Source organism: Oryzias melastigma, linkage group LG10, assembly GCF_002922805.2.
Source record: "Oryzias melastigma strain HK-1 linkage group LG10, ASM292280v2, whole genome shotgun sequence".
NCBI classification, from domain to species: Eukaryota; Metazoa; Chordata; class Actinopteri; order Beloniformes; family Adrianichthyidae; genus Oryzias; species Oryzias melastigma.
Genome location: NC_050521.1, coordinates 13,550,445 through 13,566,346, shown reverse-complemented (window position 1 = coordinate 13,566,346; position 15,902 = coordinate 13,550,445). Strand labels below are relative to the sequence as shown.

At 38.7% G+C, this 15,902-nt stretch overlaps 1 protein-coding gene across 1 annotated transcript in view; it reads left to right on the top strand.

Annotated features, from left to right (window-relative positions):
- Window positions 1-8,529, top strand: part of hrh2a (histamine receptor H2a) — a 10,899-nt gene extending 2,370 nt beyond the window's left edge. Inside the window, exons 2-3 of the mRNA XM_024283254.2 lie at window positions 6,502-7,861; window positions 7,989-8,529. Of these exons, the coding sequence (XP_024139022.1) occupies window positions 6,856-7,861; window positions 7,989-8,242 (1,260 nt within the window). The 5' untranslated portion in view covers window positions 6,502-6,855 and the 3' untranslated portion in view covers window positions 8,243-8,529. The remainder of the gene's footprint in view (window positions 1-6,501; window positions 7,862-7,988) is intronic.
- Window positions 8,530-15,902: the final 7,373 nt, after the last annotated feature.

The window sequence follows — 15,902 nt, the reverse complement described above, 5'->3', positions numbered from 1 at the left end:
CTGGCAACTTTTAATCAGAACAAGAAAATAGCAAAGTTTGCTGTGTTAAACAGCTCACAAGGAAAGTTTCTTGTGAATTTTAAGTGAACATTCACATCGACGATGAAACAGGAAAGCAAAAAAAAATTAGGCTGTGTAAGTAGATTATTTTTCATGTTTTACTGTGAGTCTAAGAGCCCTCTTTTCGTTAAAACCTTTTGTAAAGCTGCATTGTTCACATAATAAAAGTGTAATAAGGGCAATCAATTATCCCCATCCAACCGGAGCTTGTTAGTGTATCTGGGTCGGTTTGTGTGTGTGCAGCAATACCTGCTGTTCCTGTCCATCCATATTTGATGTGGTAGATCCTCCTGTTGGTCTCTGGTTATGTTAGTTGGGTGTTTCAATTTCACACTTCCAGGGCTTCCATCTACTGGTCAGAATACGCAACTGTTACCTAGCAACCCACCATTCCGATCTCTTCCCTCTCTCCTCCATATCTGTCTTGGTCTCTGGGTAAAGAGAACAAAAAGACAAGACAAGAAAACAAATGTGAGCTCACAAGCAAAGATGGATCTCAACCACACACAGACGTGCATTTTTAACTGGAAAACTGAGCACTGGCATACACTAAGTTGCATTTATAAAAGCAAAGTGGGGGAAGGATCCAAGATAGTGTTCAGTTGAATTGTTTTATGTCAATGAAACATTGCTTTGACCCTGCAAGGACATAGAAGGTGGATGGATGAAGCATCAGATCCTGATGCTTTTATAAGTATTTTATATCTTTAGAGTTGTATGAAATGGTGATTAAGCAAACCAAAACAGGTTTGCTGTAGCATCAGATCAATTCCAATCATTTGGAATGACCGGCCGTGGTGCAGTGGTAGGGCGGTCGACTCCTGATCAGAAGTGAGCAGGTTCGACTCCGCCTTGCCCGCCCATGTGTCGAAGTGTCCTTGGGCAAGACACTGAACCCCGAATTGCCTCTGGTGGGAGGTTGGCGCCAGTGTTCGGCAGCGGAGCCACCACCAGTGTGTGAATGTGTGTGTGAATGGGTGAATGGGTCTGTGACTGTGAAGCGCTTTGGGCCCTCGAAGGAGGGTAGAAAGCGCTATACAAGTATACGCCATTTTTTTTAGTTTTTCCTTTATTTTTTTTAATAGGGGCTTCATCTTAAAAAATAATTTAAAGTTTTATTGATTAATATCTTGATGATCATTACTCGATCAGGTAAAACCATTAACTTAAGTATTTTCTCCTACCAGATGTGAACTTGAACCACAAAAAAAGCAATGTTTAACAATAAAGAAGTACTAAATAAACTGATAATTAAACTCTGAAACCATCACCAGGATTCAAATGAAGACAGGATTAACATCTTTTTTTGGAGATTTTTACTCTACAAGCAGATGGTCCCATCGAAGAGATTAAATCCTCCTTTTTTCATCTTTGAGCTCCAGCCATGCTGTGTCTGCCTTTCATCATAATGATCTAAATGGGAGTCTTTTCAGCAGATCACTGGCAGGATGACGCTTTTCCATCTTATTTGCATCTCTCATAGGAGAGAAGATATGTAACAGCCAGGATGCTTTCAAAAAGCCACCAAATATCTTGATTTAACATGTAATCTCACCTTTATAATGTTAGGTGCCGACTCAGTAATTAGTAATACTGCTCTGATGATTATGCCATTGTATTCTGCCACAATAGGCTGAAAATTGAACAAATAAGATGTGATGTTTGTGTACTAAATTGCTTTTTTCTTTCAGAGTGTAAAATTCTACAAACTAGACAGGGCAGGGATTTATCCAATCCTCAGAGATTCCCTTCACTCCCATCCAATTTTATTTTGTGAAGAAACATAAAAACTGAAAATAATCTTGAAACTATGAAAAAAAGCTTCTTACTCACAAAAGAGCTGTTTCTGATTAATTGAAGCAAATGTAAAAGTCTTGCATTGTGTGCAAAACCATAAACATGATTCTCCATGAATCTGACCACTCAAAACATAAAGCTTTTTTTTTATTGTAAACCAATCCAAATCTCAAAGTCTGTCCATGTATATGCATTAATTTAAATAAAAGAAAAGAAAATTAAAAAAAATATAAGCTGTTATAATGATGTACATGTCAGTTTCTAAGAGACATCACTTATCTGTTGGTCATTCAAGAATATAAATAACCTTTTTTTAACCCATATGTCTTAAATAACCACAAAATAAATTCATGGGCCAGTAAGGTGCTGCTGGCCAATCAACCAACCAGAAAATGTCTGGAGGGGAAGTCATCTTCCATTTAGAAGTGCACAATGATGTTAGAAAACAGTGCCCATAAACAAGCAGGACAAATGTCAAGTCTAAAACCTCATTTGCAAATATAATATTATTTTTTATAATATCCTACTAACTCTGCATTCATGGACCTCATTTCAAAAATCCCAGATGAGGTCTTGGAGTGTGTAAAGAAACCCATCCAAACCCCAGCTGTCACTTCAAAAACACTTATTTTGTGCAGAAACTCGAACATCCTGTGCAAAACATGGCACTCCGCAGTCTTTTGATATTCATTACAGTCCTCAAAATCCATTACGAAAACATGTCCCAGAGATACACAACATCCATGTGTGAGTTTGAAGTGGAAACAGTGAGATGTATTCCGGTTCACCACTGGTGAAAACTCCAATGACAAAATTGTCGAATACAGCAGATGGTTGATTATAAATCAAGTAAATATATTTATTGCCTCTTTTTCATAACTAAAATTCAAGTTAGAGTAACACTATTGCTTTTAGTCATTCAGTCATTAATGCAGCTAAGCCGATATATTCAATAGATGCATTTATTTTACGATAGCCGGCAGGATTTATTCTTTCTGATTTGGTTGTGGTTTGTTTTTTAGACTAAGTTTACGTGTTTGGTCCATCCATCCATCCATCCATCCATCCAATCCAATCATTTTCTCTATCAACTTTCCTTCATTGTGTACATTGTGTTACGGCTTTACTATATCGTGGCATTTTTTCAAGCCTTTTCTTCCTTTTTCATTGATCTGTTGGTGCAGTAACCTCAGCACAAAGTAAAGAAAACTGATTAAAGAAAAGAGTGAAGATGAGCAGCAGGATTCTGGGTGAAGCAGAACACAATTGCAATCATTTTTACCCAACATGTATGGGGGAAAAGCTAAAGGCATTCAGGCACATCCCTCTGTTCACAGAAATTCAGACTTTGCCCTCCGGCAGAGGCCTGAGCTTCCTATTTGTTAAAAACAACAAGGAAAATATATTTTATTCATATACTCATTTTTTTCATATCAGAACTTGGCAAACCTTTTTTGTCCTCATTTCCACCTATTCATTTTTTATTGGTGTAAATCGCTGTGGATCAGCAGCTGAGCATGCCCATGTGGTTCTACATTATATAACTGTGGGGTTTCAGTTATTTAATCTGTCTGTGTTTTCATATTATGTTATAAAAATATATATTTTTTAAAGAATATGAAACATTTAAGCCAAAGTTAAAGCTTTCTGTGCAGAAAAGAGGCTTCTTTGAACTTTGTCTAGAGGTGATATTGAGTTATTTGGGCTCTGAAGCATCAGTATCCCATCACAGAAGGGAGATACAATCTTTGGTCAGATGAATGAGTTCTCTTTATGTTTTGTTAAGGAAAAATAGAAGAATAACTAATAATATAAATAACAGTTTTCAGACATTATATGAAATATTGCAGATTTTCATTTTACATGTACTTCAAGGAGAAGTTATAGAAACAACAACAATAAAACTGGTGATTTTGTTGCTCGTGGATTCTAAGCCTCGCTTATAAGGAATACACTATATAAAACTATGTTACAAGTTTAAGTAGTGATACATGATGGGCTTTTGGTCTGGATACAAAAAAAGTAGATGTATTCCTTAATATTCCTGTTTTTTTGTGTTTTTTTAGGCTTTTAAACAAGTCTTTTACTGATTCCAATCAGAAATAATCAATGTATCAATAAATTTCAATCTTTAATTGTAATATTATTTACAAGAGAAAATTTGTTTCTTCAAGTATCATGTTGTTTTTGCAGTTTAAAACAGGTTCAGTTTTGATCCTGGCTAAGCCATTTATTGTGCCTTGATTTTTTTTTTCTTCCAGTACAACTTTGGTGTGAAACAAAGTAATAAAAATCCAATTTAAATGAAAAAAAAATATCTCACCAAGTAAGTTAGAAAAATATGTGATAAGAAATCATTGGGCAGAAGCAAAACAAGAAAGCTAGCTAAACATTTGCCATTTCTCAGATAATAGTTCCTAGGTTTGAGCCATTGACTGTATTAGAGAATTGGACCAAGTGAGTGTGACATCACCCATGGAAAACATTTTTTTGGCTTCAACAAAATTAAGTCTTTTTTTATTTTTTATTTTTTTTCGTGGTTAGGACACGCACGCATGGTGTAGACTGCTAGCGTGCCTCTAGCTCACCCTGTTTCACACCGTCACCAAGGATGGCAAGGAACGTTTTCAGTTCCACTGTTCCCTTCCGCTTTTCAATAGACCTACAACTGATGGGGGCCCCCAAGAGGTACGGTTTGGTACTGTTCAATGTGTCCATTTTACAATGGAAATACTCAAAATACCAGACCAGATTCCTCAGTGGAAACGAGGCTAACATTTGTTAGCCAACCACTCTCACCAATCAGGAGTGAGCTTGTTGGAAGTCCACCCTCCAACCTCTGAAAGAGGGCTCAGGAGAATCTGTCAATCAAACATTTTGTAATGTTGATGTGGGGCCCAGGATGATCCACATAATTTTATCTAGGTGTCTGATTGGTCAGTTTATAACTAAAAACTTGCAATAAAGAAAAATATATAATTTAAACAAAAAATAGGATTAACAAGAACATATAAATAACAAGAAGTAGATCAAGAGTAATAGCTGTTTATTTCTCAGTAGAAGTCTATGGGATTTTGGCTTCTTAGAACCAGCAGGTGAAGGAAGTATCATATTTCTGTCCAAAATGGAAAACAAAAATGATTTTTTGAAATGTAAAAGGAAATTTCAATGTGCCAAATGCAAGCTAACATTCACTAAAATGAATCAGAAAATGGAGGGAAACTGTTGACTCTGATCATTAGAGTTTGGTCAAGAATAGAGAGGAAACTGTGTACAGTATTTGTGTAACAACTCAAACGTCATGTTTTTGTGAGAGCTCAGCTGCACGCCAGCAGCAGATGGGTTATCAGTGTTTGCTCTGGACGGAGTTCAAAGAAGCAGTTGCCGAGTGAACTATTTCATTTTCAAGGCTACGGATTTTGAAGGCCAAGATTTTAATTAAACCTTCTTTCAATGACATTTTCATTATGAGTCTAAATCTATTTGTTATTGTCATGACTTCCAGCCAGTGGCTTTTGTTGTCAACATCCCAATTCATGTTCTGACTCTAATAAGTTTGATGGCTTTTGAACAGGGTTGGCAAGTGTTTTATTATGAAAACATTTAGCAACAACATTTAAGAAACCTATTTAATCAAAATTAAATTAAATGAGTCATAGCTCTTCCATAATTTAATAGTGAATAGATTCTATTTTAATTAGCTGACTGCAAATATTGATTTTGAACTACGTTTCAAAAAATAAAAAGGCACAAATGCAAAAAAAATGCAAAATGTAACTTAATTTTTGTCTAATTTTAACCTTCGTTTGCCAAAAAAAGGAAAACTACTAATTTTGCCTTGAATATCTAAGTTTATCTTCTAACTTAATATGATAAAAATTAGATTATAAGACCACTTTAAACATATGGTTCATATGATTGTGAGCAAACAAGCGTGTTTCTGCAGGTACGCACAAACAACACAGTGCAAAAAAAACCACTACGCTGAGACTAAGAAATATATTTAAAAAAAATACATAATTTTTTTCAGTAATTGTATGAAATTGTGTTATTTTTTTAAATAATTATTATTTAATAGGGTAGAAAAGACTATAGTGATGCAGCCACATTGGAAGGATAATCTCATGCAATAGATTTTTCATTTCAGTTGCAGTTCATATTCAATAGAAGCAAACATTATTGTCAACATTATTGAGTGCTCCTATCAAAACAACCACATATGTGTTTTTCTTTTTTAAGATTCAACATTATACGTCTATAAAACTTTAAATCTTGAAAAATCTTATATTTGTTGCACTTTTTTTATTGTCAAAAATGTATTAGGTAAAACGTGCATGCTTTAGAAATATTTTCCATAGCTACATGATTTGGTAATTTTTCTTAGCAAAAACCATAAATAGTTTGTGTTAAAACTGTTGGGAAATTGTCCAAACAAAATGAAAAAAATCATATAAAGTAATAAACATTATGATGCATTTTTAAGTATTTTCTGTTTTTAAGTTGTAAAAAATGCATATATTCTAATGAAACCTTGCTCATTCTGCTCAGAACATCATATATCTTTAGTTTGAGAAACTGAAATGTAAAGTGATGTGAGTTTAAATGCCAACTAACCTAACTGTATTTCTCATGTTTTGTCACTAGGTGTCAGTACAAGCATTGAAAATGATGTCTTCAATGAACAAGCAAGTAAAAAGAAGCCACTTCTAGAGCCATGGAGATGCCAGGTTCTCTTTTTCAGAAGAAAAAAACTAACTGCAAACTTCACATGGATAAATGGGTTGAATAAACACATGAAAGTCTAATTCTTCTGGGATCCTAACACCAAAAGGACACCAAAGAGTTTGGAAAAGCTAAAGCCTGGAGAATGTGGTGCAGTACCTCCATTGAATATTAAATAGAAAATATGAACGAGCTACAGCGTCAGCTTTTTCATAAAGTTAACATCTTTCAACTAATTAAAAAAGTCACGATGCCGCCAGTGAAAAACCACTAATAATGTTGTCAAAAGTGGTGCTGGGTGTCATTCTGTCCCTCCTCATCCTCCTGACTGTGGGTGGTAATGTGCTGGTGTGTCTGGCTGTCTGTGCCTCTCGACGCCTCCGCTGCCTCACCAACTGCTTCATCGTGTCGCTGGCTGTGACAGACCTGCTGCTCGGCCTCCTGGTCCTCCCCTTCTCTGCCCTCATCCTCATCAGTGACGACTGGCCCCTGGGTCCAGTCTTCTGCAACTTCTACATCTCGATGGATGTCATGCTGTGCACTGCCTCCATTCTCACATTGCTGGCCATCAGTGTGGACCGCTACCTGGCAGTGACCATGCCTCTAAGATATACCTCCCTAGTGGTGCCATGGAGAGTTGGAGTAGCCATGATGAGCGTGTGGATAGTGTCTGTGGCCTTGTCTTTTTTGCCCATCCAAATGGGCTGGAACACGGTTAACGGAACCGTACAGAACCAGGGACCGTGGGCTTCAGACAGGAGGTGTCGCTTTGAGCTGAACAGACCTTACGTCCTCACAGACTCCCTTCTCACATTTTACCTTCCTCTGGTTGCCATGTGCTGGACCTATCTCCAAATACTACGCATTGCACGGGTGCAGGCCAAGCGCATCATCAGCACCAGGCCGACCTGCGTCACCAGCTATGACTGCAGAAGCAATCCTCCCACCAGCACCACTCTGGTTTGCAGTGTTACAGCCGTGGCGCTGCGGGAGCACAAAGCCACAGTGACTCTAGCAGCTGTGATTGGCGCATTTGTGGTGTGTTGGTTACCCTATTTCATTCTGTTCACAGTGTTAGGACTGAGGGAGCATCCAGACCCTGCCATAGTCCCTGCATACCCTGTTGTGCTGTGGCTTGGATATGCCAACTCAGCCCTCAATCCTTTCCTCTACGGCGTCCTGAACAGGGACTTTAGGGCAGCATACTCCCATCTACTGAGATGCAGCTTCCATTCTTACAGTGGCTGTAGGATCAAAAAATCATCGCCTACCGCAGGAGCAGGTGAAGGAGTTTAGTTAAACCTCATTAGAAGTAGCGATACTGCTACCAGTCGTGCAGAAATTTACTGTATATTTACTATAACAAGGTTCTCTAATATTCTCCTTTCCTTTCCTTCTTCTCATCTCAGCCAGAGAGCATCTCACTGAGATGATGCTGCTGTGTGGCCAAACCCCTGCCACCTGCAGGGCAGCTATAACAGATCAAAATGTCATGCATGAGGGAAAAAACAGCAGGACAGCAACAACAGCTATCCACTTTGCAAATGGCACTGCTGTCACAGATGTCACTGGTAATGACAGGGAAACTGCTCTTCAGTGTGTATTTATGTTACACTTCACTTACGGAAAATGTTGCAGAGAGTGTGCCCCAGTGGAAACATGAAGAACCACAGCTTGGAGTAGGGAAATAGAATTTTCATTACCAACTGATGTTTAGTGTGAATCACTCGGCGAATGGCAGTTAGGAATAAAGCACACATGTCGGAGCTGAATCAACCCGAGTGCTTGAAGTGTGAAGCATGTATTTTTGTGTCAGTGCCGAAGGATACAGCCACACTTACGTCTGTCGTCATGTTGTAGCGTGAAGCTGAGAAACGTATCTGTAGACTCATTATGTAAATGTGACTAAGGACTGAATGTATGGCATGCACCATTCATTAAAAATAAAAATAAAAAATCACAACATTACCAATAAAAAGCAGCTGAGGAAATCACCGGAGATAACACCTTTATTATGGGCTGTTACGTGAGGATATGTGTTACCATAGTACAGTGGAAACAATTCATCATGGCTGTCAACAAACACCGCTTTGCTCTTCTGCCACATTAACACCTCACCTTTTTAGATTTCAGTCGACTTCCTTAAGGAACAAATGAGAGTCCACTTATACATATTTATAATAAATGCTTCAGAATTAATTTAGCAGTCCTTTCATGATATATGGGTTTATATTTACTCATTTTAAGTGTTAGGGAATATTTCTGGCACTGAAGTCAAACACCTCATGTTTCCTAATTTAATTCATGTGGTCACACATGTTAGACTGCAAACTCACATAAAAACTCAAAAATAGGTGGAATTAATTACACTCCCAAGAAAATGCAAATGCCACTAACAGCATGGCTTTTATAGAAGAAGGAGTGGCCTATTTGTGTCTAATACCCAGAGGACGGTCACTCCAATCGGTGTATAAAGGGTATGAAGGGTGAGTTTCATAAATGCAGATGTTTCTAGGGAGCTAAAGGGTTCCTGCTAAGAGGAGGTGTCCTTGGATTTCAGAGAAAATCAGGCTGGTAGTGTAAGCACCAACTAAACGAATGCCAGTACTGAAGGTTCCCCTGCAGAACGTACCATTCTCGTGGTATGATGTCACCTTTAAACTGCATGTTCAAAAATGTCAGAAAAAAAAACTCTATGACTGGTAGGGATTCTACCTATAGAGTCTGCATCAAAAGGATGAGAGATTTGTAACCCAAATGTTTAAGTATCATGATATGAACATGCAGATTTAAAAGCACTTCACCTTTGTTTGTGCCCACAGTTTTAAAGATTAAATTAGATTGTAAATCAGAAACAAATGTAGCAACTTTAATATTATAATTTTTAAAATGTTTATGGAGTGTTGCTGAAGACAGTTTTGATGAGAATACTCGAAGAACATCAACAACAGTGTGGATGACATGAATTCATGTTTTCTTTAATCAAATCTAACAAGAAAAGATCTCTTTAGATTTAAGGGACTTTGGAAAATTAATAAATTCTCCTCATTTGAGGCACTTCTTCAGATTAATGTCCACTGATTTCCTGATTGGGAGACGTAACGGGTTATAATCTTAAACAAACCTGAAATTCAAACTTATTTATACTATAGCTAAATGAGCTCTGTTTTTAATGAGATCCATGTGTTTTTGAGGACTTTTTCTCTCTACTTTCCTGTCTGTCTTGTTTTCTTTTACACACTGTTTTGGTTTAATAATCTGAATTTCTTTCATTCTTAATCATGGATAAAGAGTAGACGGTGCTGCATTCAGGTTTTAAATTACTACTGGGAAATGAAGAAATCACTGATTTCAGATGGACTTCAAATTTAAGCTTCGCTAAATTTAGGACTCACTTTTCTTGGTTGCTATAAATTTGTTCAACTATTCTTTGCAAAAAAAAAACTCTAGTTTCTTTTCAAAGTGGCACTAAAAAAACAGCAGCTTTTTTTCTCCTTGGACACTGCAAAAACTGAATTGTAAGAAAGCAAAAAGAAAAAAAAATAGTCTTAATTTCTGTTTTGCAAAAAAAAAAAATTATCAGGAAAGTTTTTCAATTGCAAAATAATCTTTGTTTGAAAAAACATGTCTAGAAGTTTTTTCTTGCAATACAAATTCTTGATAAAAGCATTTTTTACTCCATTGGCAGGTTTTTTTTTTTTTACTTACTTAAATATTTTTTTTCATTATTTTAAGATTTTTTTAATTTATAATGTGGGCCTGTTATTGTGTTAAAATAGATAAAGTTTCAGGACGAACATGTATGAAATGCATCATTAGAATGTAAATGCAGCTCAGTATTATTCTTAAAATGTTGTGAACATCGCCAAAAAAAGAGAAACGTTCCCTGGTAACTAAACACTTTTGAGACAAATAAGCCTGGCACATCATTTCACGTGGAAAGCCGCAGCAAACAACATTAAAAGGGTTATCAAAAACCTGTAAAATACACCAGACATTGATTCACATTTGTTCTAGAATTCCAGATTTTTCCCCCTACCATCACTGACGTGGTGATTTTGTACGAGACATCATGAAGACTGATTACGGTGCACGACTATTTCAGAATTTTATTAATAATAAAACAAACAAAAAGGGAGGCAGCAACATCATAAGAGCCTTTAAAAGCACCTCTAATCTAATTTTCTGCAGAGTTTGAACAACTCAAGCATTTGCAGAAATTGCTAAAGTTGTTTATCCCGTCTTATCTGTGCTCGCCCTGTGTGGCTTAAATTGATTGAGCTCTTTTTATCCTCCCTGGAGTCCCTCTATTCCAACACAAAAATCATGTGTCCCCTGATAATCCTGGTCACTTGCTTCCCTTCTTTATCTCCACTTCTGTTTTTTTTTTTTTTTCCTCAGAGTGACCACTGACAGCCGAAGGCACATGAAAGCCATTCATCATTGTTTCTTTTACATCAGATTAATGTGGGGAAAACAAAACAGCACAGCCATGCACACACATAGACAGGCATGCAGCACATGTACCCAACCAGCTCTGGATAAGCTATCAATCATGAATATTGTCATTATTCTGTGTCATCGACAAGGCCCTTTTCTCCTCTCTATCTTCTGTCTTTCTCCTGATCCTTTTTTTCCTTTCTCTTGATTCTCCTTCTCGCACACACACACACAGTCAAAGACCGAGAGAATCATGAATCATAAATCTTATGAATGCCATCTAAAGACTGCTCAGCGCTATGAGAAAGAGAGATGATTGATCGACGAGTGTGACGGTGGTAAAAGCGAAGAAGATGGACAGAAGGTTGAAGCTGGCGACAGAAATGTCTGAGAGCGCAGTTCAGAGGTCAAACGCATCAGCGCGTCAGCGTGCAATATGGCCCAGAGAGGAGGAGGAGGAGGAGGAGGAGGAGGAGGAGAAGATGTTGAAGAGGAGGGAGGGGGGGTTAGAGAAGAAGGGGAGGGAGTAAACGGTTGAAGAGGAAGGGAGAGAGAGGAGGGGATGGGGGATGCTGCCACAGTGAGGCTAAAGCCATAACTCATCTTTTATTAAAAATAATGAAAAAAACTTAATGAGTTAATAATATCTGGAGAAAGAGATAGGGAGTGAGACAGGAACGGAGAAAGGGACAGGAGGATGGAGGAGAGGAAGCAAAAGAAGATAGGAAATGAGGAGGGAGGGAAAATGACACTTAAGAGGGAGAGGAGGGTCAGTGTTTCTCTCTTTAGTTGTTTATTACACTTTTTAAAGTTCACTGAGTATTCATTAGACAAAAAAAGGGGGGGACGGTCGCAAGGAAACCCCTCGTTCTGCAGATCTAAATCCCAAAGCCTGCTTGGTAATTAAAGGCACTTAACAACCAATTAACAATGATGAGGTAAATTAGCAGGATATTGTTCGCTTTGACTCAGCTACTGCTTTATCACTGTACTGAAACAGTGGTGAACAAACCTCAGTGGCCTGCGTTTCTCATGTAGGCAAATGACTGATTAATTACTATTAAAACATCAGCATCTTAATGAGCTTGGAAACAATTAGAGCGGTCGTTAGCATGTGGGGAATGGCGGAGAAGAGAAAAAGGGAGGGCGGGCGCAAAACAAGAGAGAAATCTTCATTGGGAGGCAATACTGATTAAATGGACGTACGGTCGCACTCATCGTCCAATATCCAAGGACTTATTAAATACATGACATCACCATTTGTCTTTTCTACCATCAAGCTACTTTTCTCCTGCCATTATCTTTCCCCCTTCTTCTCTCCGACTTCCCCAACTATGCCTCTGTTCCATCTCTCATAAAATGCCTTTTTCTTGCTCCTCCATTCCTTTCTCCACTTTCGGCTTTTTTAACTCCCATTTTCTTCCATCCCTCCTTCACGCTTAGGGGGCACAGTCCTGTGAAGGAATTTAATATGCAACTTTTATATGAGAAACCAATCGCATACGTCTGGGTCTATTGGGCTCGCAATCTATCGGCCCGGACGACTAATGCAATAGAGAGAGCCGGGGCTATTTATCACGCGGGGAGCCATCTTTTCCTCTATCTCTCCCACTCTGCCCTCGCTCTCTCTGTCTTTATTCAAGCCCAGATTCCTGGCTGCCACTAAATCAGGCCAACTATGAGCTATGGCTGCCCAGAGGGCATCTCCTCTTTTATAGCAGGATTTGGATTTTGTATCTACTGGTTCCTCAGTGGTCGTTGAGGCAGAGCTAACGGAAGCTATAAACATTCAACAAACAAAGGCAACAACTTAAATGTCCCTCCATCCCCACAGTAATGATTGAGCGTGTGGAGAAATATGAAAGTAGGAGGATGAATAAACCTGATGAATAAGATTCACAGGCATTTACAATGATGCAGCAAGGACTGCAGACTGAAACAGAAAAAAAAGAGGTTACACGCACAAACGGGGATGTTTACATTGAGTCATTAGGAGCTTGAATGTCAAAGCAACACCACACTTTCAATTATGTTTTTGCACAGCTCGGATCCTGCTGCAGAATCATTGGAAAACATGTCTTTATTATTGGCTTAAGATGAGAAAAATACTCAAAAAAGTATGAAAGTACATAGATTTTAAATGAGTGTCACTCCACAAACTGTGAATATTTGATGACATTTCTTTGCAGAAATAGAACCCTTCTGCTTGTTCTCCATATAGAGTTGGGACTTAACCTCCTGTAACCTGACATCACATGCATGGACATCGTGTTTAGGGTTTATTACCACAGTAGTTGATTTGCTTAACTGGGCCCTGTGACAAAAAGCATATCAAACAAGTGGTCTGGTCTTCAGAGGTTAAGGTTTTTTATCAAAAAAAAAAATTTAAACAATGTTTTGCAAAATATTTATTGAGGTTTTTACTTCTCAACTCTCAAATATGTTTTTAAAAAACTATCAGCTTTCGAGTTATTTTTTTTTTATTATTATTTTTAAAATCTTCAATTCCCATTCCATCTCTCTATGAAGTCTTCCTGTTTGAATGTTGGAAAAAAAAAAAACCGACCCAAATCATTGTTTTATCCACAAAATTCCTGAAAAAATAAGATAAAAGAATATTTTTGTTCCTTAATATTATGTTTCCGTCTGCACTAAACCTTCATATGCATCCTATATGAATTTCTAGCAAATCAAGGCTTTTTTTTGGACACATGTCAAGGACCTGCTAGGTGGTCATATGCGGCCCGAGAGACCATTTTATATTTTTGTTATTAACGGCCTGATGTTATCTTGTGCTGGAAACGTATTGCAACACATTCTCATTCCTAAGTCGTCACATGTTGACCCATGGTTATGGACCCCTCCGCGTCAACAATTGACATTTTGGGTGCCCCCAACTTGTTGTTTATTGGGCCGCAAACCGGTACCGGTTCAGACGTGGGCCACACTGGTATCCTAACCTTAACCCGGTTCCAGACAGTCCGTATCGGACACGGATTCATTTTAATTCAGTTTTATTTATATATCCCAATATCACAAAACAATTGCCTCATTGGGCGGACGAGTGCTGGTTCTGCACGCGGTACCAGAAGCGGACCAGGTCAAGGTTAGGGAACCGGGTTAGGGTAGACTACCAGTATCGACCATGTCTCGAGGTTTGGTCCGCGTTAAAAAGTTGAGTTTTTAAAGTTTTTAAAATGTTGTTTTAGCGTGTTCAATAAATGTTTCTCCTGTTATGCACGCAGCCTAAGGTGTGTTTTGGATTTTAGCCCCCTGTGTGATTGAGTTTGAAACCCCTTCTTTAGAATTTCTAAGTTCCTGATCATTCATGGTTTTTTTTTTTGTTTTTCTTTTTTTTTTAGGACTAGGAATATGTTGGATTTCTATCTGTCAAGTGTCTTCAGTTGGTTATTTGCAGGTTAATGCACCTTGATATTTTAGAAATATTATTCAGGGACTGCAGGGATCTCTTTAAACTCATGGTGATCTCAAATGATACAACATCTGTGTGCAAATTTCAAACACAGGTAATTAAATCTAAGACATCTTGGCAAATCAAGGAAAAGTGCTCAGTGATGTGATGAGCTGTATGTACACATTCTATACTATGACTATTTTATATAACTAGTATGTAGTTTATATTCTACGACTTCAAAAGTTTCTGGTAAAAATCAAAAGTGACAGTGTGTGGAGGAGGATGCCCACCTGCAGCAATTAAAACGCCTCAGAAAACCAAATTCATTTCAACAAATTAGCCACATTACTGGCCACTGTGTAATCGCTGATGGCAATTAATAAGAAATTAGTCAAAATCAGCCCTATATTAACATCTCACCCAGGGGCCGCGGCTGGAAATTAATAACCAGAGATTCATCTCTCTTAATGTCTTTCTGGCTCTCCCTCTCTCTTAACACACACGCACACGTGCACACACACACCTTCACTCACCTATATTATTCATGAACCACCTCTAAGACACCAATTTTCTCTATGTGGATTGTCTCATATGATCCACAATCTGCTCATGTAAGCTAGCCAGCTTCCTCTTTACCGGGGTGTGAAAACCCCCTGAAAGACAGGCGTGTGTGTGTGTGGATGTGTGTGCGCATATGTTTGTGCTGTGACACCGCTACAGACAACACACAAGCTGTGGGCACCATAAATGTCAATGTACGGCGCACAGGACTGTCTTTATGTTTACTGTATGTCTGTGTGAGCTGGACTTTGCATGAGTGTGTTTTAGGACACACACACACACTCATGGGGAGAGGGGACCGAGCCCGCCTCGAGGGGTCCTCACACCAATCAGCAAAGCGCACCAAGAATCAATTAACACCAGTGGGAGGGGGCAGAGGCTACGGCGGTGCACTCGCACAGGAGCGCGGTGCCCGGCGCACGCTGCCACACACATGGCATTGTCTGAGGAGATATCCATCAGATCGCTCTCTGCACAGTATGTGCATGCTTGTGTGTGTCTTTGAGCCCCGTCCCAGTGAGCCCCGGTCTCTCATGGTGTGAGGTAGGGGAACAGATTGGGGGTCAGCAGGGGGGTCAGGCCAGGGTCACCCCCCCATCATAATCGGAGCTCTGTGAACGTGTGTGGAAGAGAATCTGACCACCGCTTTCAGAGCTCACAGGCTGGCAGAAGTGAACAAGATTGATGGTGTTGATTCAAACTACAAATTCATAGTTGCGACAGAATCCACAGAGGATAAATACATCCAGTGGAATTATGAAAGAAGGGACCGAAATGAGCATCTCACATTTCTCTCTTTCGTGGTGTGGCTCTCTGTGGTGCGGGGACAGCTGCTGGCTACATGAAAACCATTCATCACCACATCTTTACAGTAAAATATTGACAGACAGGAGGATGGGGAGGTTTA